The following is a 27,171-nucleotide window of genomic DNA, read 5'->3' as shown; positions in this document are numbered from 1 at the left end:
GCCCTTCGTACATCAGCTGATATCTCAAAGTGCTGTACAGAAACCCAGCCTAAAACCCCAAACAGCAAGCAATGCAGGTGTAGAAGCACGGTGGCTAGGAAAAACTCCCTAGGAAGGCCAAAACCTAGGAAGAAACCAAGAGAGGAACCAGGCTACGAGGGGTGGCCAGTCCTGTTCAAACTGTGCTGGGTGGAGATTATAGCAGAACATGGCCAAGATGTTCAAATGTTCATAAATGACCAGCATGGTCAAATAATAATAATCACAGGCAGAACAGTTGAAACTGGAGCAGCAGCACGGCCAGGTGGACTGGGGACAGCAAGGAGTCATCATGCCAGGTAGTCCTGAGGCATGGTCCTAGGGCTCAGGTCCTCCGAGAGAGAGAAAGAAAGAGAGGGAGAATTAGAAAGAGCATACTTAAATTCACACAGGACACCGGATAAGACAGGATAAGTACTCCAGATATAACAAACTGACCCTAGCCCCCGACACATAAACTACTGCAGCACAAATACTCCCTCACTAACTTTAAGCATCAGCTGTCAGAGCAGCTTACCGATCATTGCACCTGTACATAGCACATCTGTAAATAGCCCACCCAACAACCTCATCCCCCTAGTTATTTTTTTTTTTGCACCCCAGTATTTTTGCATCCCAGTATCTCTACTTGAACATTCATCTTCATCACATCTATCACTCCAGTGTTTAATTGCTAAATTGTAATTATTTCACCACTATGGCCTATTTATTTCCTTCCCTCCCTAATCTTACTACATGTGCATACACTGTATACAGAGTTTTCTATTGTGTTGTTGCCTGTACGTTTGTTTATCCATGTGTAATTCTGTGTTGTTTGTGTCGCACTGCTTTGCTCGATCCTGGCCAGGTGAAAAGGTGAAATATTTTTTGTTTATAAAAATCTAAGTTTGTAATGGCTGTTTAAAGAACACTGAACCATGAATTACAGTTTCTCCCGGCCCATAGACTGTATTCAGGGTGAGGAACCATCTACCATCAAGTTGTAAAATAATGATCTTCTCCTTTAACACGCACGGACCCATGCATGGCTTAAAACATTTCTATGAATCATTCCTTAAAGAGACTTCAATTAGCTTGCCAGCTGGAAGACTAGACAAGACTTCTCTATTTCTGAAGTAAAAGAAAAGGAAAAGAAACAAACAAACAAAAGGAGAGGGGGATGGAGACAGAGAGGCAGATAGAGAAAGATGGAGTCTGGAAAGACATCAGTCGATATTGACAGATTACTGTAATTCTGGCTGTCAGGCCCATCGACCAGTGCAACTCACGCCAATCAATAGCTCAGTCCGGTATCGAACCACGCTGTGCTCCGCGCTGTGCGCACGCACACACACACACACGAGATTGAACATGGCAGATGAGAATCGCTTTTCACCCCCCTATATTTTGCTTTGTTTTCGAGCATTATTATATATATATTTTTAAACAGGGGTTAGAGGGTTGATAGAGTATTTAAAGGGTAGATAGAGTATTTAAAGGGTAGATAGAGTATTTAAAGGGTAGATAGAGAATTTAGAGGTGGGGATTTGGAGCATGTGAGCTTGAGTGGTTGCCAGAGTCACACTTTCCAGGAAGATATAAAATAATAATGACTGAAATGGGGAGAAAAGTATAGGTGAAATTACAAATCATTAGCTCGAAGAAAACTGGACTAGAGGGAAAAGTGGTGCTTTTGTACAGATTTGATTTCTACATGGCATAGAAACTGATGGATGGTTTTTCTACTGACTCCAGGCATAAAATACTGAATCATTAACATTCATATTAACATTATGTTCATTTTGTAACATCGTTACAAACGGCATTATTATCATTGGACAATATTGAAACAATTTGGCAAAAATAAAGCTACTTAATCCCCCCAAAAATAATTTTGCTATTCAAAATGATCAACATTAGTGCTAGACAGAGCTGAAAAGCCATGCTATTGGCGGTGGTGTGAGTCACCCAAGTGAGGCGAGAGATTAATCGCTACTGAAGCAAATCGCTCTGAATCACTGTGAGGAGACGATGGGCAATGATCACCGTTTCTCTGCTGGAGAAAAATGCGGTCACCTCTTGCACCGAGCAGAATGAGATGCTCTACATGTTGAGAAAATGAGCACCGGAGGGGATGAGACATCGATAATTATCGAGCGAGAAGGACGCCGTTCTACCATTATGCCTTGTGAGCCTGCAGTGCAGTGAGGAGCTGGTCTGTGTGGCAATCTATCGCACTCCTCAGAACAGAAAAGGAGCAAGTCAACACGACAGGAGCTATAGCCGGATGAAGTCTTCATGCCTTCCACTGTCTCCACAGCAAGGTGACACACACACACACACACACACTAATACACTTATAGTAATCTCCCTTGCTAGTGCAAAATAACAATTAACTTGACAGCCATGGCCATAGGTGAGGAGAGGCATAACAGATCAGTTAGCGAGTGTGTTGTGGCTTTATCTTCCCCCTACAGGCAGGGTGCTGGATAGGGCTGTGGTTTGGAGAGTGCTGCCAGGCCCTGGCAGGGAGATGGAAAGATGGAGAAGGATACAAGTTCTGGTAAAGGGGGATGAGGGATTTAAGAGCCCTGCTGGCATTGAGAGCCGTGGCCCGGACCATGGTGGGAAGGATCTTCTCATCCACTATGGCTCCATCGAACAGGGGCCCAAAAAATGGTACCTAGAGGTAGAGAGGGGGGTAGAGTGAAGGAGAGGAGAGAGAGGGGGGAGGGAGGAGAGCGAAAAACAACTCTGTAATTTACTATTGATTAGATAAAGCCATAACAATAAGAAACTTTATAAAACTATAACAGTGACAGCTGATTTTCGTCTATCAGATCCCAGGGAATGCAATGTTCAATGCAACATTAGTTAATTTTATAAAATAACAAAAACATTATTGTTTCAGTGCCATAATTGACTTTCATAAAAGCCAGACCTCTTTTCTGTCCTTATCTGGCCATCTTTCCACATTTCCCCAGACTCTGAAGGGACAGACCCATCTTCTAGCCATATCCATACTGCAATTTAATTCTAAGAATCCTGTTGATCTGATTAGGCCGGACATAACTGAGCAGGAAGCAGGAGTACCACGAGACATTTGTTTTGATTTATTTATATATTAAAATATAACACTGCAGCAGGGATAGCTGTGATATTGTCAATTGTAATTTTTCAAAACACAGAAATGTGTCTTTTTAGCTTTTAATAAACTCACAAAAATATCCCGAGGGATTGGAAGCCAGGGTCAGCCGCGGTGCGGTGCCCCTAGTGCAGTTTAGGAGTTAGGACTAAGTGCCTTGCTGAAGGCAACAATGGCAGGAAATGGAATCTAGGATACCTTAATGTCAACGTGATCATTAAAACCGATGTAAAACTGGTTTTTTTGTGTGAACCCACCTCTGGCTTCTTGAGGATCTGGATGCTGTACATGTGGTTCTTCATGGGGTAGATGATAATGAGGACGTCTCCAAACTCCGTAGGGATGATGCCTCTCCTGTAGTCCCGCGAGTGCTCAGACCACACAATGTGCACCTCGTCATTCCCAAGATGCCTTAGCTAGAGGGACAGAGGTGAGGGAGGAGAGGAGGTGGGAAGGGAGAGGAGGAAAGAGCAAGAAGGTGAGTGTCCCTGTCCAGTAGTCAACATTGATTTTTTTTATTGTGTTTAAAAATTCAAGTTCATGTTATTCATTCACATGGCAGAGGATGATTAAACAGTCACACATTAAATGTTTCCAGATTTCTATGAAATATGACATAATTACTAACAATATGATTGCAATAGTTTTCCTTTCCAATTTTTTTTTATTATGCATGTTAAAAAGCATATTTTCTGTGTTGGAATGGTGTTGGCGTACACACCAACAGAATGGTGTGGGCGTGGTCATTAAAAGTATGTAAGTAGACCAGTGATTGGCCAGCTCATCCTCCTCTACACTGCTGATTGGCCAGCTCATCCTCCTCAGGGAGATGACATGTTCTATGAGGAAATAGCAAACATTTCTGAAACTGTCTATTTGAGATACACGTTTGAGGTGGGTTTTTTGACGTGTTTCTTCTCCAATTTATGCTTTGGCCACAAATAATCTACATGACCAAAAGCATGTGGACAGCTGCTCGTTGAACACCACATTCCAAAATCATGGGCATTAATATGGAGTTGGTCCCCCCCTTTACTGCTATAACAGCCTCCACTCTACCGGAAAGGCATTCCACTAGATGTTAGAACATTGCTGCAGGGACTTGCTTCCATTCAGTCACAAGCGCATTAGTGAGGTCGGGCACTGACGTTAGGCGATTAGACCTGGCTCGCAGTCGGCATTCCAATTCATCCCAAAGGTGATGGGGTTGAGGTCAGGGCTCTGTGCAGGCCAGTCAAGTTCTTCCACACCGATCTCGGCAAACCATTTCTGTATGGACCTGGCTTTGTCCACGGGCCAACTTCTCGGCTGAGCCGTTGTTGCTCCTCGACGTTTCCACTTCAAAATAACAGCACTTACAGTTGACCGGGGCAGCTCTTGCAGGGAAGAAATTTGATGAACTGACTTGTTGGAAAAGTGGCATCCTATGACAGTGGCACGTTAAAAGTCACTCAGCTCTTCAGTAAAGCCATTCTACTGCCAATGTTTGTCTATGGAGATTGCATGGTTGTGTGCTCGATTTTATACACCTGTCAGCAACGGGTGTGACTGAAATAGCTGAATCCACTCATTTGAAGGGGTGTCCTCAACAAATGTATTTGGATATAAGTAACAGAATATGAACTTTTAAAAAGTGAGATATTCATTGGGCAGTTACTTTAAGTGAGAGCCTTGAGCTTGGTGTCCCTGATGGAAATTCACTGTCAAAACTCAGGCCTGTATGAAAAAAAAGAGTCTCAGAGTAGGAGTGCTGATCTGGGATCAGTTCTCCCTGTTCATATAATCTTTGTCATTGTGATCTAAAAAGAAAAACTGATCCTATACCAGAACTAGGACTTCTCCATTCAACCATGTAACACTGTCACTGTGTCCTGTGTGGGGCAGGTAGCACGAGTTGGCTGTCTAGGACTACTCCATCCAGGGCCATCCAGCACCGTGTCATTAACCTTGAAGAGTGACAGGCGAGAGGAGCCACCACCGCAACACGCCGCCTCAGACCACAGCACTCATCCATCTTCTCACACTCACTCCATCTTTCTAATGTTCTCTCCATCTTCACATGTTCACTCAATCACTCCCGAGGGCCACAGAGAGCCAGGCTGTCACAGGAAGTCCCACAAAGGCCACGTCACACTGTCCTGGCCTGGGTCGTGTTCATTAGGTGCAAAACTGAAGAAAACTTTCTCAAAACAGGAGGGACTACCTGGACTTGTCTAATAAATAAAAAAACTCATTTACTTTTCCCGTTGTGTGCCATAGTGAACACGACCCTTGCCTGTATAGAGAATTCCATTTGGTAAATCGCTCTGCGCATGCATACTCAGGTTGACTATCGTTCAGGCAAATAAGAAAAAAGTGCACTCAGGCTATCCGGAAGGCCAAAGTTAGTTACTTTAGAAGCAGTTCTCTCTCTGTGGGTCTAACCCCAAGAAGTTCTGGAAAACAGTTAAAAACATGGAGAATAAACTCTCCTACTCACAGCTGCCCTTGTCCCTTTTTTAAATGTATTTTTAACCTTTATTTAACTAGGCAAGTCAGTTAAGAACAAATTCTTATTTTCAATGACGGCCTAGGAACAGTGGGTTAACTGCCCGCTCAGGGGCAGAACGACAGATTTGTACCTTGTCAGCTCGGGGATTTGAACTGGCAACCTTCCGTTGATGATGTGGTTGTTACTGACAAGGAGCTGGCTGAGCTCTTTAATCACCACTTCATTAAGTCAGGATTCCTACTTGACTCAGTCATGCCTCCTCGCCCGTCCAACATTTCCTCATCTCCCACCCCTTCTAATGCGACTATCCCCGATCATTCTCCCTCTTTTTCACCTGTCCCGCTACAAAGTTTCTCCCTGCAGGTAGTCACTGAGTCTGAAGTGCTAAAGGAGATCCTTAAACTTGACCCCCCAAAAACACCTGGTTCAGATGGTTTAGACCCTTTCTTCTTTAACTTCTTGATGCACCCATCCCGTTACCGGGATAATTTTCGTCAACATCCGCAGAATTGCAGAGCGCCAAATTCAAATTAAATTACTAAAAATATTCAATTTTCATGAAATCACAAGTGCAATATAGCAAAACACAGCGTAGCTTGTTGTTAATCCACCTGGCGTGTCAGATTTCAAAAAAGCATTTCGGTGAAAGCATACCAAGCGTTTATGTAAGGACATCTCTCTCAGTAGACAAAACATTACAAACAGCTAGCAGCCAAGTAGATTGGTCATGATCTTTCTCGCTCAGTTTTCAAAATAAAAGCCTGAATCTATGTCTAAAGAATGTTCACACCATGGGGAAGCCATAGGAAAAGGAATCTGGTTGATATCCCTTTAAATGGAGCGAAGGCAGGCTATGGAACAGAGAGCTTTCAGGAAAAACAGCACTTCCGGGTTGGATTTTTTTCAGGTTTTCGCCTGCAATATCAGTTCTGTTATACTCACAGACAATATTTTGACAGTTCTGGAGTGTTTTCTATCCTAATCTGACAATATTATAATATTATATGCATATTCTAGATTCTGGGCCTGAGAAAGGCAGTTTCATTTGGGTACGTTTTTCATCCAAACATAAATACTGCTCCCTACACTCAACAGGTTGCTGCCCCTATATTCCCATTGCTTGAAAAGCAGCATTTTATTTAAATGTTTATAGGCCCATTTCTATTTTGCCCTGTTTATCAAAAGTGTTGAAAAAACGTATCAATAATCAACGGACTGGCTTTCTTGATGTCTATAGTATTCTCTTGGGTATGCAATCTGGTTTCCACTCAGGTTATGGATGTGTCACTGCAAACTTAAAGGTCCTAAATGATGTCACCATTGCCCTTGATTCTAAGCAATGTTGTGCTGCTATTCTTTTCAGTTCGCTGCAGCTAGCAACTGGAACTCAAACTGGAGCGTTTTATCTACATCTCGTCACCCAAAAACTCGGTCATGGAGACTTTTACTGACAGTTGTGGCTGCTTCGTGTGATGTATTGTTGTCTCTACCTTCTTGCCCTTTGTGCTGTTCTCTGCACCCAATAATGTTTGTACCATGTTTTGTGCTGCTGCCATGTTGTGTTGCTACCATGCTGTGTTGTCATGTGTTGCTGCCTTGCTATGTTGTCGTCTTAGGTCTCTCTTTATGTAGTGTTGTCCCTCTTGTCGTGATGTGTGTTTTGACCTATATTTTTTAATCCCAGCCCCAGTGCCCGCAGGAGGGCTTTTGCCTTCTGGTAGGCCACCATTGTAAATAAGGATTTGTACTTATCTGACTTGCCTAGTTCAGGTTAAATAAAAAAAATAGCACCTCGTTCTCATCCTCCGCTCTCAACCAATAGGAAACTATTATTCTTTCCTCCCAGCCAGTCACAAAATCTAATCCTCATCCATTGCCGAGCAGATAGTGGCTAACTGCTGCTTGAGCCATCTTTCCTTTAACATTTCACATCAGCAGCCCTCATTCATAAATCCTTGATCCATAAGACCCAGAGGGTGTGTACGTATTCTCAGCTTTCAACCTTCAGTACGCCTGTCACTGTCTGTTACGAGGTGTGCTGAGGGGAGATGGAGAAAACAACAAACAAATAAATATGCAGGGTGTGTGTGTTTGAGTGTGACTATGTTTGTGCGCGTGCTTCCCTATGTGTGTGTGCCTGCTGGCCGCTCTCGCTGGCTGAGCTGACACGCTTTAGTGTCTGGTTAACATGGTTTAGTGTCTATCTGCAGATCGCTCTGTTGGATAGCGTCCCCTCCAGCCTCTCCAAATCCAATCAGCTGCTGAGAAGTCATGGTAGGAGTTTAACCAGGGGGACAGCGACGGCCAGATCTAATTTGGCTACATTATGGCCATGTGCAGCGCGGACCTTCGGGTGAAGGGGGAGCGGGAGCAACGCTCCAGGTGACGAGTCCCAAATGGCACCCTGTTCTCTATATAGTGCACTACTGAGCTCTGGTCAAAGGTAGTGCTCTATATAGGGTATAGGGTGTAATTTGGGATGAACAAGGGGGTTTGGGGGGGCCACCACCCGCACGCACAAACATCACTTTGTTGCTATACATACACACCTAAATTGTAGCAATGAGTTATGAGCAGAGTGGTGAGCGCAGATGCAGAACATGAAGACAGAAAGGCCTTTCGGCAGGCTGGAGGGCTGGATGAGTGATTTCAGTCATGAGATAGGAGACGGTTATGTGAAATACGGTGGTTTGAATTTTTTTTCCATCTTACACTCATATCAAGATGGCGCCGACAGAGATGGTCGCCTCACTTCAAATCCTTATGAAACTATGCAGTATTTGTTTTTTAAACGTATTATTTCTTACATTGTTTCCCCAGGAAATCTTAACCTGTCCAGGACTGGGGTTCCGCTAGCGGACAGTCAATGAAACTGCAGGGCGCCAAATACAAATCAACAAAAATCTTATTTTACATTGGCGTGTTATGTTCAGTAGTTCCAAAACATGCAGTGATATTGCAGAGAGCCACATGAATTCACAGAAATACTCATAATAAATGTTGATGAAAATATAACTATTATACATGGAACTTTAGATACACTTCTCCTTAAATGTAACTGCTGTGTCAGATTTTTTAAAAACTTTATGGAAAAAGCATCATCTGAGAATGGCGCTCAGAGCCCAAACCAGCCAGAGAAATATCCGCCATGTTGTATAGTCAACATTATTCATAAATAGCATTTTAAATATTCACTTACCTTTGATCATCTTCATCAGAATGCACTCCCAGGAATCGCAGTTCCACAAAAAATGCTTGTTTTGTTCGATAATGTCCATCATTTATGTCAATTTATCTCCAATAGCTTCTTTTGCTAGGGCGTTTGGTAAACAAATCCAAAAGCGCGATTTGGTCCATTTGGACGAAACATTCAAAAAGTTATATTACAGGTCAAAGAAACTTGTCAAACTAAGTATAGAATCAATCTTTAGGATGTTTTTATCATAAAAGTTCAATAATGTTCCAACCGGAGAATTCCATTGTCTGTAGAAAAGCAATAGAACAAGAGCTACCTCAAGTGAAAGCGCGTGACTGAGAACGAGGCTGTAGGCAGACCCCTTAGTCAAACCGCTCCCATCCAGCCCCCCTTCACATGAGCAGCCTGAAACAACATTCTAAAGATGGTTGACATCTAGTGGAAGCCTTAGGAAGTGCAAAATAACCCATATCCCACTGTGAATTCGATAGGGGTGAGTTCAAAAACTACAAACCTCAGATTTCCCACTTCCTGTTACGATTTTTTTCTCAGGTTTTTTCCTGCCATATGAGTTCTGTTATACTCACAGACATCATTCAAACAGTTTTAGAAACTCCAGAGTGTTGTCTATCCAATACGAATAATAATATGCATATATTAGCATCTGGGACTGAGTATGAGGCAGTTCACTCTGGGCACGCTATTCATCCAAAAGTGAAAATGCTGCCCCCTATCCCAAACAAGTTTTAAGTCTAATTACATACAGCCGGGAAGAACTATTGGATATAAGAGCAACGTCAACTTACCAACATTATGACCAGGAATACGACTTTCCCGATGCGGATCCTCTGTTCGGACCACCACCCAGGACAATGGATCTAATTCCCAAAAGCTGACCCAAGACAACAGTGCCGCAGAAGGGGCAGACAGAGCGGCCTCCTGGTCAGGCTCTGTAAACGTGCACATTGGCCACTGCTCCCGAGTATACTACTCACCAATGTCCAGTATCTTGACAACAAGGCAGATGAAATTTGAGCAAGGGTTGCCTTCCAGAGAGACATCAGAGATCGTAACATTCTCTGTTTCACGGAAACATGGCACCTGTTTGAACTTGTTATCAGTATAAAAGACACCTGTCCACAACCTCAAACAGTCACACTCCAAACTCCACTATGGCCAAGACCAAAGAGCTGTCAAAGGACACCAGAAACAAAATTGTAGACCTGCACCAGGCTGGGAAGACTGAATCTGCAATAGGTAAGCAGCTTGGTTTGAAGAAATCAACTGTGGGAGCAATTATTAGGAAATAGAAGACATACAAGACCACTGATAATCTCCCTCGATCTGGGGCTCCACGCAAGATCTCACCCCGTGGGGTAAAAATGATCACAAGAACGGTGAGCAAAAATCCCAGAACCACACGGGTTAGTGAATGACACCTAGTGAATGACCTGCAGAGAGCTGGGACCAAAATAACAAAGCCTACCATCAGTAACACACTACGCCGCCAGGGACTCAAATCCTGCAGTGCCAGACGTGTCCCCCTGCTTAAGCCAGTACATGTCCAGGCCCGTCTGAAGTTTGCTAGAGAGCATTTGGATGATCCAGAAGAAGATTGTGAGAATGTCATATGGTCAGATGAAACCAAAATATAACTTTTTGGTAAAAACTCAACTCGTCGTGTTTGGAGGACAAAGAATGCTGAGTTCTACTGTGAAGTTCCTGGAAAGTTTTAAGCTACTGTGAAGCATGGGGGTGGAAACATCATGCTTTGGGGCTGTTTTTCTGCAAAGGGACCAGGATGACTGATCCGTGTAAAGGAAAGAATGAATGGGGCCATGTATCGTGAGATTTTGAGTGAAAACCTCCTTCCATCAGCAAGGGCATTGAAGATGAAACATGGCTGGGTCTTTCAGCATGACAATGATCCCAAACACACCGCCCGGGCAACGAAGGAGTGGCTTCGTAAGAAGAATTTCAAGGTCCTGGAGTGGCCTAGCCAGTCTCCAGATCTCAACCCCATAGAAAATCTTTGGAGGGAGTTGGAAGTCAGTGTTGCCCAGCAACAGCCCCAAAACATCACAGCTCTAGAGGAGATCTGCATGGAGGAATGGGCCAAAATACCAGCAACAGTGTGTGAAAACCTTGTGAAGACTTACAGAAAACGTTTGACCTCTGTCATTGCCAACAAAGGGTATATAACAAAATATTGAGATAAACTTTTGTTATTGACCAAATACTTATTTTCCACCATAATTTGCAAATAAATCCATAAAAAATCCTACAATGTGATTTTCTGGATATCTTTTCTCATTTTGTCTGTCATAGTTGAAGTGTACCTATGATGAAAAAAAGATGAGAGGCATGTAATTAAGTGGTTGAACTTGCACAATTGGTGGCTGACTAAATACTTTTTTGCCCCACTGTATATGCTGATTCGGTGAGTGAATTTATAAAGACGTGCATTGGAGTTGTTGTACTGTGACTATTAAAACCTACTCTAACCAGAAACTGTGGATGTATGGCGGCATTCGCGTAAAACTGAAAGCGTAAACCACTGCATTTTATCATGGAAAGAGGTCTGGGAATATGGCTGAATGTAAACAGTGTAGTTATTCCCTCCGCAAGGCATTCAAACAAGTGAAATGGCGGGACAAGGACAAAGTGGAGTCACAATTCAACGGCTCAGACACGAGACGTATGTGGCAGGGTCTACAGGAAATCACGCTACAAAAAGAAAACCACCCACGTCACGGACACCAACGTCACGCTTCCAGACAAACTAAACACCTGCTTTGCCCGCTTTGAGGATAATATAGTGAGACCGTCGCGGCCCGCTAACAAGAACTGCGCCCCGCCCCCCCCTTCTCCGTGGCCGATGTGAGTAAAACATTTAAACGTGTTAACCCTCGCAAGGCTGCTGACCCAGACGGCATCCCTAGCTGTGTCCTCAGTAGACCAGCTGGCTGGTGTGTTTACGGACATATTCAATCATTCCCCATCCCAGTCTGCGGTCCCCACATGCTTCAAGATGGCCACCATTGTTCCTGTACCCAAGAAGGCATAGATAACTGAACTAAATGACTACCACCCGTAGCACTCACTTCTGTCATAGTCAAGGATCATATCACCTCACCGGCCACCCTAGACCCACTTCAATTTGCATACCGCCTAACAGGTCCACAGACGATGCAATCGCCATCACACTGCACACTGCCCTATCCCATCTGGACAAGATGAATACCTATGTAAGAATGCTGTTCATTGACTATAGCTCAGCATTCAACACCATAGTACCCTCCAAGCTAATCATCAAGCTGGAGGCCCTGGGCCTCAACCCCACTCTGTGCAATTGGGTCCTGGACTTTGACGGGCCGCACCCAGGTGGTGAAGGTAGGGAACAACATTTCCACCTCACTGAACCTCAACACTGGAGCCCCACAATGGTGCATGCTCAGCAGCCTTCTGTACTCCCTGTTCACCCACGACTGCGTCGCCATGCACGCCTCCAGGTCAATCATCAAGTTTGCAGAAGACACAACAGTAAAGGGCTTGATTACCAACAACGATGAGACAGCCTACAGGGAGGAGGTGAGGGCTCTGGGAGTGTGGTGTCAGGAAAACAAACTATTTCTCTAAAAGTCAACAAAACAAAGGAGATGATCGTGGACTTCAGGAAACAGCAGAGGGAGCACCCTCCTATCCACATAGAAGGGACAGCAGTGGAGAATGTTTGAAGTTCCTGGAAAGTTTTAAGTTCCTCTCCGTACACATCAAGGACAAACTGATATGGTCCACCCACACAAACAGTGTGGTGAAGAAAGCGCAACAGTGCCTCTTCAACCTCAGGAGGCTGAAGAAATTTGACTTGTCACCCAAAACCCTGACTAACTTTTACAGATGCACAATTGAGAGCATCCTGTCGGCAACTGTCAGCCTGGTACGGCAACTGCACCACCCTCAACTGCAAGGCTCTCCGGAGGGTGGTGCAGTCTGCACAATGCATCACCGGGGGCAAACTACCTGCCCTCCATGACACCTATAGCACCCGATGTCGCAGGAAAGGTGCTTCTACACCTGCCTTGCTTGCTGTTTGGGGTTTTAGGCTGGGTTTCTGTACAGCACTTTGTGACATCAGCTGATGTAAGAAGGGCTTTATAAATACATTTGATTGACCTTTTTTGCTTTCAATCAATCAAAGACAACAACCACCCGAGCCACTGCCTGTTCACACCGCTACCAACCAGAAGGCGAGGTCAGTACAGGTGCATCAAAGCTGGGACCGATAGACTGAAGAACACCTTCTATCTCAAGGCCACCAGACTGCTAAACAGCAATCACTAACCCAGAGGCTGCTGCCTACATGGAGACCCAATCACTGGCCACTTTAACAAATTGATCATGAGTCCCTTTAAACAATGTCACTTTAATAATGTTTACATACCTTACATTACTAATATATTACGTATATACTGTATTTTTTACCATATATTGCACCTTGCCTATGCCGCTCGGCCATCACTCATCCATATATTTATATGTACATATTCTCATTCACCCTTTAGATGTGTGTATTAGGTAGTTGTTGGGGAACTGTTAGATTACTTGTTAGATTTTACTGCACTGTTGGAAACAGAAGCACAAGCATTTCGCTATATTCGCATTAACATCTGCTAACCATGTGTATGTGACAAATAAAATGTGATATCTTAGAGGTTATCTGATGGATTGGATGCCTTTTACTTCACATTATCAGCAGTGTGAGTGAGTAATCACAAGCAGGCTATCAGTGGCGTTTCAGCTCTTGTTATTAAACCCCTCAAATCAGACTGCGATAAAAGACACCCCTCCTCCTCTCTCTAGCCTCCTCACCCAAGCCACTGCAGAACAAGGGGAAGAAAATTAAAACTCACAGCTAATGATCTGTCTGCTTATTACTGGTCATTAGACACCACAATGTTTCTCTGGTACATTTACATTTGTATCATTTAGCAGGTGCTCTTATCCAGAGCGACTTACAGTTAATGCATTCATCTTCAGATAGCTAGGTGGGTCCATAGAGATCCTGGATGAGACAACTACACATCACAATACCCTCCTCTACTACACTAACGTTACAACGAAATGACTACTGCGGCCATTGGCCTACTAAGAAACTGTGTGTGTGTATTATTGGCCATCACACATGCACAACCAGCTTTTTCAATATTCCCCTCCTGTCTGTATGCATTAATTAATGAGTATGTTATTAGTATTAGCAGCACCTTAGCATCCGGCTGTGTGTGTGTGTATCGCCCCTGTTGAAGACGTATGCCAGGGGAAGTGAGGGGACAGCTCTAATGATACTTCATTGTTAATTCTGCATCGCCACGGCGATCTATAGCTACAGGCCCTCTGTATCATCGGCCACCCCGGCCTCACAGCCAAACTCATTACAGCTAATGCCCTCTGTTCTCTAATTACATTTCTGCCTGCTGAAAAATAATACCAAGACAAACAGATATTTGTAGAAGAGGAGAAAAACAAGGGAGAGGTGATGTCTATTTTAGGTTAAGAGTGACAGAGAGAGGTAGGGGAAAGAGAAAAAGAGAAATGCTAGCACGTTCCAAAGGGAAAGAGAGAGAGATGCTAGCATGTTCCAAAGGGAATGAGAGAGAGATGCTAGCATGTTCCAAAGGGAATGAGAGAGAGATGCTAGCATGTTCCAAAGGGAAAGAGAGAGAGAGAGAGATGCTAGCATGTTCCAAAGGGAATGAGAGAGAGAGATGCTAGCATGTTCCAAAGGGAATGAGAGAGAGAGATGCTAGCATGTTCCAAAGGGAAAGAGAGAGAGAGAGATGCTAGCATGTTCCAAAGGGAATGAGAGAGAGATGCTAGCATGTTCCAAAGGGAAAGAGAGAGAGATGCTAGCATGTTCCAAAGGGAATGAGAGAGAGAGATGCTAGCATGTTCCAAAGGGAATGAGAGAGATGCTAGCATGTTCCAAAGGGAATGAGAGAGAGATGCTAGCATGTTCCAAAGGGAATGAGAGAGAGATGCTAGCATGTTCCAAAGGGAATGAGAGAGAGATGCTAGCATGTTCCAAAGGGAAAGAGAGAGAGAGAGAGATGCTAGCATGTTCCAAAGGGAATGAGAGAGAGAGATGCTAGCATGTTCCAAAGGGAATGAGAGAGAGATGCTAGCATGTTCCAAAGGGAATGAGAGAGAGATGCTAGCATGTTCCAAAGGGAATGAGAGAGAGAGATGCTAGTATGTTCCAAAGGGAAAGAGAGAGAGAGAGATGCTAGCATGTTCCAAAGGGAAAAAGTACAGAGGCAGAATGAGGTGAGAGAGATAAAGAAGAGATAGAAGAAGAAAGGGCTTCTTGAGAGAGAGGAATAAAGGGAACCATTTAAGGTGAGAATATATTTTCTCCCTCATTGCCACTGTAGCTGGAAGGAGATGGAAGTTCCTCTCGTCTTCTGTAGCAACCCATTGCCCTGGTAGCTGGAGGGAGATTGAAGCTCCTCTCGTCTACATTAGCAAAACATGTCATGTTTCTCTGTGGGGCTCAAGTCCACACAAAAACAGCTCTCTGCAGGTAGAAATGTGACCCATCTGAGAGAGCTCGACATATAATGGTTTAGTAGTGGACTGAACAGAAAGGTCAGTGTGTTTTTGTTCCGCATTGTATGAGTTGGGGGATACAGAGAATCACTACAGAGTGGTGTGAGAGAGAGAGAGAAGACATCGGGTCTCTCTCTCTGCAGGGGAGCAGTGAGAGCATCTAAAAAGGCAACACAGAATAACCCACCCCCTGCTGACTGGATGAAAGGGAGTGAGAGGGACACAGACAGACATGGCTGCGGTCCAAACACTTAAAATACACACCCTATCCCCTCAGCCCTCAAATTAAGTGGACACTTCTGATGACGTATCATGACGTCTGACGAGTATACACTTGCAGGGCAAGGGGCGAGGGAGGAAGGAATGATTTTTAAATGGACCGCCCTTGGCCGGAAAATCGGCACTCGTTCATACCGAAATGATTGTGTTTTCAGCCTGAGGTAGCCCTATATATATATATGCTTTATATGCGCTACAGTCAATTATGAGAATTGTGTCTACTTATATTAAATATATCATTCTTAATATTTGCCTAATGTATGATAGCTAGCGAATTAATTTGCTAACGAATGTTAGCCTGCCTAGCTGGAACTTTTGGAGGAGAAAAATATTTGTCTACAATTTCCAAAATATATTTTACTTTTTTACGATACGTGTTTCTACCATCATGTGCATTAGTAGCACAATTTCTAACTTATTTTCATTCGTTGTTACTTACACTTGTATGTTGACTTCTCCATTGATGTTGTTTTTACGTTTTCGCAGACTTTTCTTAATGTACAATCGTCGTGAATTGAATTTTGGGGAGTTTCAGGCCCCGGAGTGAACATAATTATACACTCACAAAGCCGACTAAAAACGAGGGCTTACGTTGCAAACTTCCCTTGCTTGGCTAATCATTTGGACCACCCTCCAAGATGATGAAGGGATTCTCCCAATGGCATAAGATGAGGGTAAGTGGATGAGGGTGAGTGTTTGGACCGCAACCCTAGTGTGTGCATCTCAATAAAAGTTCATAACAAGGGTTGCAGTCAGACATGATCTTTTTCACACAGACACCAACTGCCATTCATAGAACACCATAACAGACCTTTTTGGTGAGTGAGTCGTCTGAGTCTGGGGGCATCCGCGTGGAGACGTGGAACATGACCTCAACGGTGGAGGTGGCAAAGTAAGGCGTGGTCAGACCAGTGCTCTTGTTCCGCTGAAGACCTCCCATAAAGCCACAGTGACTGGTCAAGTTCACCTGGAATAAAGGAAAACAGATCATCAAACTTCCATAAGATACACTAAAGCAAGAAGTGGGGCAATCAAAGTGTTTTCAGTGTTCTAAATCAGGCACAGAAAAATATAACTCAATGGTAATATAACTCGACAATAACTCACTAATGAATATTGAAAAAAAACAACGAAACCCCCACTACTTCATTGCTCCAGAACAGCGCAAGGGGAGCACTGATTATGCTTACTGGAAAATACTCTTTCAAAATGAATGGAAGAGGCAAGTGGAAGGGGGAAAAGACAGCACTGCTCTGAGACAAACATGGGGACTGGTCTTGATAAATCAATGAGATTTCTATTTTCACTGAATCTCCATTTGGGTATTGGTTAGACTACAATTAGGGTGTGGAAATGTTATGCTCTTAGTACTGTAGCCTACTCCTGACTGGTCGCGTTGTACAGCGCCATATTTTCCTAACGGAAACACTGAGGGAAACACTGAGGGTTTCTTTGTTCTTTGAATAGAAACATCATAATATTAATCAAGTAATTAAGCAACATTTCTTAAAATCAATCCCATATACTATGTTCTTACAAAAAAGGTTTTAAATTCTCTAGTACAGCCAATATTGCAGACTGTCAAATGCTTCTCAAAGATGTTAGTGCTAGTTTGACCACCAGAGGACTAGCATTAATGGTTGACAATTAAATAACGTGCCATAGAATTCTGAGGTAGCCCGCAAGGTGGGCTCCAGTATGATGCAACTTTTACAGGAGAAAACACTGTAGGTGCCAGGTGCACCGGTTCATGTCAAGAACTGCAACACTGCTGGGTTTTTCACACTCAACAGTTTCCTGTATCAAGAATGGTCCACCACCCAAAGGACATCCAGCTAACTTGACACAACTGTGGGAAGCATTGGAGTCAACATGGGCCAGTGTCCCTGTGAAATGCTATCGACACCTTGTAGAGTCCATGACCCGACGAAGGGGGTGCAACTCAATATTAGGAAGGTGTTCCTAATGTTTTGGGCACTCAAGTGTACAGAGATGCTGAAAGGTTGTAATGGAGAGAGAGGGGTCTGTCTTACCTCCCAGCCCAGCCCAGAGACAAAGTCCTCATAGGCCTGACTCCCCCTGGTATTACACAGGATAGAGTGCTTGTCCTCCTGCCCCTCTGCCACGTAAAACACAGCTATTTTGTGCGTCTCTCGACTACAAGAAAAGATGGCAAATGAGAGAAAAGATAAGGAACAAGAAAAAATATATAAGAAACATAGGGAAACATTTTAAAACAGTCTGAGGAAGAAGACCCACTAACATACCACTGCCTGGAGTCGAGGTTCTTAAGCTCTCTAAGCAGCTTCTCGTTCTTCTTCAGGAGATGGAAGTTGCTCCTATAACAGAGAACAACAAGTGTATAAGCCATTGGCATAAAGAATTGTGACATAGAATCTGTAGGCTATGTAGAATCTATTTACAACACAGTGATGTCTTGGAAAAGATTCTAAAGTATTCAGAAGCTTGACAGCAACAAGACACTGAGAATAGACAATAAAGTATAACTTTTATTCTATTCACAACAACATTAGCCAGGCCTGTCCTCACTCCCTATAGGCAGACCGTGATCAGGTGATTAGGTCTATACTGCACAGATTTTCACTAAGTAGCCCTCAGACTTCTCCCTCTGCCTGCCGCAGACTACCTCTCCATCATTAGCAGGCCCACATGTCAAATTGGCCTCCTCTTTGTTTTTGTCACAGCATTTCCTGGAACATCAGACCAATCGAGTCAAACCACAGCCAAACAAGTGGTGGCAGGAATTCTGGGAAATAAATACAAAATCCGTATCACAGTATTTAGCTAAAAACACGAATACACTGCAACTTTATAGCAAGCGATGGACAGCTCGAGATCCTGAGAAATCAATACACTTAGATCTTAGTTACCACCCCGGTGTAACAACACGCGAGATCTGGAGCTTTAAAACGTTGCCTTATTTCCCCCAATCTGGAGTTTGAACATTAGCTGCTTAGGCCCGGTCAAGTTCGAACAGAGGGGGGTTAACAATGACGGCTCATGTAAAAGCCACGACTACTTTAAAAAAAAAAAAAAGACTGTTTCGTGGTGTTTTTCCTCCTCCCTCTCACCATTTGCGTATGAGCCTATTTATTAGCTTGTTACAATGTAACGGTCTTAATTATTTCCATTGAAAGTGAGCCATTTCAAAGGTGGCAATCAGGAACAGCACACTCGCTCGCCCACGCACCGCAGTATGAATGCCAGAAGGAGAGCGAGCGAGAGAGAAATAAAGAGAAAAAGAAAGCGCGAGCAGGACAATGGCTCATTAAAGGCTATCTCCTCCTGACTCCTTTCTGCTCCCTCAGTAATTGAGGAAAAATGTACTTACTACGACTGTGATGTGGTTGTGTCACCGAGCTATCTTAAGATGAAAGCACAAATGGTTAGTCGCTCTGTATAAGACCATCTGCTAAATTGTGGTGATGGGTCAGTTTTATGCAACAAAATTTATGCAACAAAATTGTGATGATTTGACAGTTTTATGTGGAAATATCGCGGTGACTGGTCAAATTTGCCTTGGGAATCCTGGAGGGACTGAAAATGTAAAATGTTTGGTATATTTTAAATGTTCAGTCCCTCCAGGATTCCGTAATTCTGCAATCGCTACAGTTGCAGGGCTCTGAAAAGTCTCTCTGAGTTTGTGTGTCCTTTTATTCTCTCTTTGCATGATGTGAGTAGGCTAATATACTGAACACAAATATAAACACAACATGCAACATTTTCAAAGATTCCAGTTCAAATAAGAAAATCAGTCAACTGAAATACATTTATTAGACCCTAATCTATGGATTTCACATGACTGGGAATACAGATATGCATATGTTGGTCACAGATACCTTTAAAAAAAGTCTGTATCTGGTATGACCACCAAACTGCCTCATTCAGAGCGTCACTTCTCATTCGCATAGGGCTGATCAGTCTGTTGACTGTGGGCTGTAGAATGTTGTCCCACTCCTCTTCAATGGGGGTGCGAAGTTGCTGGAAATTGGAACACACTCTGTCGTACACGTTGATCCAGAGCATCCCAAACATGCTCAACTGGTGACATGTTTGGAGAGTATGCAGGCCATGGAAGAACATTTTCAGCTTCCAGGAATTGTGTACAGATCCTTGTGACATGGGGACGTGCATTATCACGCTGAAACATGAGGTGATGGCGGTAGATGATTGGCAACACAATGGGCCTCAGGATCTCATCACGGTATCTCTGTGCAATCAAATTGCCCTTGATAAAATGAAATTGTGTTCGATGTCCGTAGCTTATGCCTGCCCACACCACAATCCCTGCCACCACCATGGGGCACTCTGTTGACATCAGCAAACCGCTCGCCCACATGACACCATACACGAGGTCTGAGGTTGAGGCCGGTTGGACATACTACCAAATTCTCTAAAGCGACGTTGGAGGCGGCTTATGGTAGAGAAATTAACATTAAATTCATGCCAATTGCACGCTTCCTCAAAACTTCAGACATCTGTGTCATTGTGTTGTGTGACAAACTGCACATTTTAGAGTGGCCTTATTGTTCCCAGCACAAGGTGCACCTGTATAATGATTATGCTGTCAGGTGGATGGATTATCCTGGCAAAGGAGAAATGCTCACTAATGTAAACAAATTTGTGCACAAAATGTGAGAGTTAAGCTGTTTGTGCGTATGGAACATTTCCTGGATCTTTTATTTCAGCTCATGAAACATGGGACCAACACTTTACATGTTATGTTTATATTTTTGTTCAGTATAAATTAATGTTCTAGTCCCTATCCCTCCATTCTACTGATAAGATGACCTCTCATATACATACATCTGTTAAAGATATATTTTGTGAAAGAGTAACGAATGGGAGAAATTAATGGAAGGGGCTATTTTTATGTCCATCATTGCTCCTGGATAGATGGATGTGTTCGCTGATAAACACAGCCATTAGGGCTCAATGTGACGCGCCATTTCCATTTAGCCCAATTAGTTCTCCTCATTAAAGAGCCAGCCTCCATCTCTAGTAATACAATAGATAATACTTCAAAGACATCAATGAAAAAAGCCATCAGAAATAGCTGCTTCAGGAAATGGATCTATGTAAAGTAATATATGTGAAGTGTGGTGATAATGAGGTGGATGAGATGACCATGTGAGTAAGTGAGCGAGAGAGAAAGAAAGAGAGAGAGAGAAAGAGATCCGGATGGACAAGCTACTCTAATCTGACTATACTAAATCTCAGTGACGGGCTGAGAGACAAACAAGGCTGGCGGTAGCAGTGACACATGGTGCATTTTTTCCACCCCCATCTGAATATAGCACAGCACCTAGAACAAGTTGAAGTTCCATCATCACATACCCATTTTCTACAAGAGTCTACTGGATCTCTCCAAATGTGCCAGTTCTGTAAACAATAGGCTACCTGCAGAATAAAGCTATTTTGCCATAACAACTTTGAATCAACTGTAGACTATGATGTTGGTCATGTTCAGTAGGGCACACCGTAATAAAGCATTTCCAAACTGAAAAAGGGCTTTTCAAATTGAACAAGTTGGGGTAATACAGTGCCTTCAGAAAATATTCAACCCCCTCTACTTTTTCCACATTTTGTTGTTTTACAGCCTGAATCTAAAATGGATTCAATTGAGATTTTGTGTCACTGGCCTACACACAATACCCCATAATGTCAAAGTAGAATTATGTTTTTGCTCACTGTGTGCAATAATAGTGTAACATGATTTTAAAAAAATCCCTACCTCATCTCTGTACCCCGCACATACAATTATCTGTAAGGTCCCTCAGTCGAGCAGTGAATTTCAAACACAGATTCAACCACAAAGACCAGGTTTTTCAATGCCTCACAAAAAGGGGTACATATTGGTAGATGGATAACATTCTTAAAAAGCAGACATTGAATATCACTTTGAGCAGAGTGAAGTTATTAATTACAGCCCAACCACTCACCGGACCCATATTTATTTTCAATCTCTTTTCGATTTTTAATTCGATTATACCTTCCGGTAACCTGCCTCACCCAATGTGATATACGGAATCGCTATTCTTTTAAATTTTTAGAACACATTCAAGAACCCCCAGAAGCTAACCAGCTAACTAGCTACAAGCTAATTAATCATTGTTAGCCACTGCTAGCGGTGTTTACCTTCTGCACAGCCAGACAGTATTTTTTTAGCCTGGATAACTGTCTCTCCACAACAACGCCGGATTCCTGCCGTAATCCCTGGACCACTACTTCTGATCTTCACAGCTAGCTTGCACCCAGTACCGAAGCTATCCCTGAGGCCCACCTCCCAGCCTACTCAGCTGTTCACCCGAACCCCACTCATACACGGCTAGAGCCCAATACTCCACCGGATCCTTGCTGTAAACTTGGCTACATAGCTGATGCCTGCTGGACACTGTGATCACTTGGCTACATAGCTGATGCCTGCTGGACTGTCCATTAATCACGGTACTCCATTCTGTTTGTTTATGTTTTTATCTGTCGGCCCCAGCCGCACTCAGGCTCTGTGTGTAGTTAATCCGACCCTCTCTGCCTAGTCAACGCCATTTTACCTGCTGTTGTTGTGCTAGCTGATTAGCTGTTGTTGTCTCACCTGCTGTTTTAGCTAGCTCTCCCAATCAACACCTGCGATTACTGTATGCCTCGCTGTATGTCTCTCTCAAATGTCAATATGCCTTGTATACTGTTGTTCAGGTTAGTTCATCATTGTTTTAGTTTACAATGGAGCCCCAAGTTCCACTCTTCATACCTCTGATACCTCCTTTGTCCCACCTCCCACACATGCAGTGACCTCACCCATTACAACCAGCATGTCCAGAGATAAAACCTCTCTTATCCTCACCCAGTGCTTACCTCCGCTGTACCTGCACCCCACCATACCCCTGTCTGCGCATTATGCCCTGAATATATTCTACCATGCCCAGAAATCTGCACCTTTTATTCTTTGTCCCCAACGCTCTAGGCGACCAGTTTTGATAGCCTTTAGCCGCACCCTCATACTACTCCTCCTCTGTTCCGCGGGTGATGTGGAGGTAAACCCAGGCTCTGCATGTCCCCAGACACCCTCATTCGTTGACTTCTGTGATCGAAAAAGCCTTGGTTTCATGCATGTCAACATCAGAAGCCTCCTCCCTACGTTTGTTTTACTCACTGCTTTAGCACACTCTGCTAACCCTGATGTTCTTGCCGTGTCTGAATCCTGGCTTAGGAAGGCCACCAAAAATTCTGAGATTTCCATACCCAACTATAACATTTTCCTTCAAGATTGAACTGCCAACGGGGGAGGAGTTGCAGTCTACTGCAGAGATAGCCTGCAAAGTAATGTCATACTTTCCAGGTCCATACCCAAACAGTTCGAACTACTAATTTTAAAAAATACTCTCTCCAGAAATAAGTCTCTCACTGTTGCCGCCTGCTACCGACCCCCCTCAGCTCCCAGCTGTGCCCTGGACACCATTTGTGAATTGATCGTCCCCCATCTAGCTTCAGAGTTGGTTCTGTTAGGTGACCTAAACTGGGATATGCTTAACACCCCGGCAGTCCTACAACCTAAGCTAGATGCCCTCAATCTCACACAAAACATCAAGGAACCCACCAGGTACAACCCTAAATCTGTAAACAAGGGCACCCTCATAGACGTCATCCTGACCAACTGGCCCTCCAAATACACCTCCGCTGTCTTCAACCAGGATCTCAGCGATCACTGCCTCATTGCCTGTATCCGCTACGGATCCGCAGTCAAACGACCACCCCTCATCACTGTCAAACGCTCCCTAAAACACTTCTGCGAGCAGGCCTTTCTAGTCGACCTGGCCCGGGTATCCTGGAAGGATATTGACCTCATCCCGTCAGTTGAGGATGCCTGGTCATTCTTTAAAAGTAACTTCCTCACCATTTTAGATAAGCATGCTCGTTCAAAAAATGCAGAACTAAGAGCAGATATAGCCCTTGGTTCACTCCAGACCTGACTGCCCTCGACCAGCACAAAAACATCCTGTGGCGGACTGCAATAGCATCGAATAGTCCCCGCGATATGCAACTGTTCAGGGAAGTCAGGAACCAACACATGCAGTCAGGAAAGGCAAGGCCAGCTTCTTCAGGCAGAAATTTGCATCCTGTAGCTCTAACTCCAAAAAGTTCTGGGACACTGTAAAGTCCATGGAGAACAAGAGCACCTCCTCCCAGCTGCCCACTGCACTGAGGCTAGGTAACACGGTCACCACCGATAAATCCATGATTATCCAAAACTTCAACAAGCATTTCTCAACGGCTGGCTATGCCTTCCTCCTGGCTACTCCAACCTCGGCCAACAGCTCCACCCCCCCCGCAGCTACTCGCCCAAACCTCTCCAGGTTCTCCTTTACCCAAATCCAGATAGCAGATGTTCTGAAAGAGCTGCAAAACCTGGACCCGTACAAATCAGCTGGGCTTGACAATCTGGACCCTCTATTTCTGAAACTATCCGCCACCATTGTCGCAACCCCTATTACCAGCCTGTTGAACCTCTCTTTCATATCGTCTGAGATCCCCAAGGATTGGAAGGCTGCCGCAGTCATCCCCCTCTTCAAAGGGGGAGACACCCTGGACCCAAACTGTTACAGACCTATATCCATCCTGCCCTGCCTATCTAAGGTCTTCGAAAGCCAAGTCAACAAACAGGTCACTGACCATCTCGAATCCCACCGTACCTTCTCTGCTGTGCAATCTGGTTTCCGAGCCAGTCACGGGTGCACCTCAGCCACGCTCAAGGTACTAAACGATATCATAACCGCCATCGATAAAAGACAGTACTGTGCAGCCGTCTTCATCGACCTGGCCAAGGCTTTCGACTCTGTCAATCACCATATTCTTATCGGCAGACTCAGTAGCCTCGGTTTTTCTAATGACTGCCTTTCCTGGTTCACCAACTACTTTGCAGACAGAGTTCAGTGTGTCAAATCGGAGGGCATGTTGTCCGGTCCTCTGACAGTCTCTATGGGGGTGCCACAGGGTTCAATTCTCGGGCCGACACTTTTCTCTGTATATATCAATGATGTTGCTCTTGCTGCGGGCGATTCCCTGATCCACCTCTACACAGACGACACCATTCTGTATACTTCCGGCCCTTCCTTGGACACTGTGCTATCTAACCTCCAAACGAGCTTCAACGCCATACAACACTCCTTCCGTGGCCTCAAACTGCTCTTAAACGCTAGTAAAATCAAATGCATGCTTTTCAACCGTTCGCTGCCTGCACCCGCACGCCCGACTAGCATCACCTCCCTGGATGGTTCCGACCTAGAATATGTGGACATCTATAAGTACCTAGGTGTCTGGCTAGACTGTAAACTCTCCTTCCAGACTCATATCAAACATCTCCAATCTAGAGTCGGCTTTCTATTCCGCAACAAAGCCTCCTTCACTCACGCCGCCAAACTTACCCTAGTAAAACTGACTATCCTACCGATCCTCGACTTCGGCGATGTCCTCTACAAAATAGCTTCCAATACTCTACTCAGCAAACTGGATGCAGTTTATCACAGTGCCATCCGTTTTGTACTAAAGCACCTTATACCACCCACCACTGCGACCTGTATGCTCTAGTCGTCTGGCCCTCGCTACATATTCGTCGCCAGACCCACTGGCTCCAGGTCATCTACAAGTCCATGCTAGGTAAAGCTCGGCCTTATCTCAGTTCACTGGTCACGATGGCAACACCCACCCGTAGCACGCGCTCCAGCAGGTGTATCTCACTGATCATCCCTAAAGCCAACACCTCATTTGGCCGCCTTTCGTTCCAGTTCTCTGCTGCCTGTGACTGGAACGAATTGCAAAAATCGCTGAAGTTGGAGACTTTTATCTCCCTCACCAACTTCAAACATCTGCTATCTGAGCAACTAACCGATCGCTGCAGCTGTACATAGTCTATCGGTAAATAGCCCACCCAATTTATCTACCTCATCCCCATACTGTTTATATTTATTTACTTTTCTGCTCTTTTGCACACCAGTATCTCTACCTGTACATGACCATGTGATCATTTATCACTCCAGTGTTAATCTGCAAAATTTTAATTATTCGCCTACCTCCTCATGCCTTTTTACACAATGTATATAGACTCTCTTTTTATTCTTTTTTTTCCTACTGTGTTATTGACTTGTTAATTGTTTACTCCATGTGTAACTCTGTGTTGTCTGTTCGCACTGCTATGCTTTATCTTGGCCAGGTCGCAGTTGTAAATGAGAACTTGTTCTCAACTAGCCTACCTGTTTAAATATAGGTGAATTTTTTAAAAATCAATACACCCAGTGACTACAAAGATACAGTGCTTTCGGAAAGTATTCAGACCCCTTGACTTTTTCCACAGTTACAGCCTTATTCTAAAATTGATAAAATGTCCCCCCCCCCCATCAATCTACACACAATACCACGTGTATTTATATTTACATAAGTATTCAGACCCTTTACTCAGTACTTTGTTGAAGCACCTTTAGCAGCAATTAAATTACTGCATCGGAGCTCCTAGAGTGTGTGGCTCTCCTTAATTTTTGAAGTGTTCTACTCCACAAGCCAGCACCTCGCCTAAATAGGGGTGCGTTTATTTAGCCTCTGGATCAATCAATTTAATTTACCACAGGTGGACTCCACTCAAGTTGTAGAAACGTCAAGGGTGATCAATAGAAACAGGATGCACCTGAGCTTAATTTCGAGTCTCATAGCAGAGGGTCTGAATACTTTTGTAAATATTGAATTTCTGTTTTTTATTTAAAATATTTTTGCAAAGATTTCTAAAAACCTGTTTTCGCATAGTCATTATGGGGTATTGTGTGTAGATAGATTTTTATTTATTTAATCCATTTTAGAATAAGGCTGCAACGTATCAAAATGTGGAAAAGGGGAAGGGGTCTGAAAACTCCCGAATGCACTGTATAGATGTGTCCTTCCTAACTCAGTTGCAGGAGTGGAAGGAAAACGCTCACGGATTTCACCATGAGGCAATAGTAACTTTAAAACAGTTACAGAGTTTAATGGCTGCGATAGGAGAAAACTGAGGATGGATCAACAACATTATAGTTACTCCACAATACTAACCTAAATGACAGAGTGAAAAGAAGGAAGCCTGTACAGCATATATATATTCCTAAACATGCATCCTGTTTGCATTAAGGCACTAAAGTAAAACTGCAAAAAAATGTCCTGAATACAAAGCTTTATATTTAACCAGGCAATCTAATAAAACACATCACGAAGTACCACTCTTCATATTTTCAAGCATTGTGGTGGATGCATCATGTTATGGGTATGCTCGTCATCGGCAAGGACCAAGGAGTTTTTTAAGGACAGTCTGCTTTCCAACAGACACTGGGAGACAGAATCACCTTCCAGCAGAACAATAACCTCAAATGCAAGGCCAAATATACACTGGAGTTGCTTACC

The 27,171-nt window shown here is 43.9% G+C and overlaps 1 protein-coding gene across 1 annotated transcript in view; it reads right to left on the bottom strand.

Annotated features, from left to right (window-relative positions):
* The window catches only part of LOC115138658 (ral GTPase-activating protein subunit alpha-1-like), a 118,666-nt gene that overhangs the window by 30,831 nt on the left and 60,664 nt on the right, over positions 1-27,171 (bottom strand). Inside the window, 5 exon segments of the mRNA XM_065025756.1 lie at positions 2,574-2,701; positions 3,421-3,579; positions 16,547-16,702; positions 17,769-17,892; positions 18,003-18,074. Coding sequence (XP_064881828.1) covers positions 2,574-2,701; positions 3,421-3,579; positions 16,547-16,702; positions 17,769-17,892; positions 18,003-18,074 — 639 coding nt within the window.

The sequence above is a fragment of the Oncorhynchus nerka genome, linkage group LG12, assembly GCF_034236695.1.
Source record: "Oncorhynchus nerka isolate Pitt River linkage group LG12, Oner_Uvic_2.0, whole genome shotgun sequence".
Taxonomy (NCBI): domain Eukaryota; kingdom Metazoa; phylum Chordata; class Actinopteri; order Salmoniformes; family Salmonidae; genus Oncorhynchus; species Oncorhynchus nerka.
The sequence above is the reverse complement of the archived record's forward strand: the minus strand, read 5'-3'. Positions and strand labels throughout refer to the sequence as shown.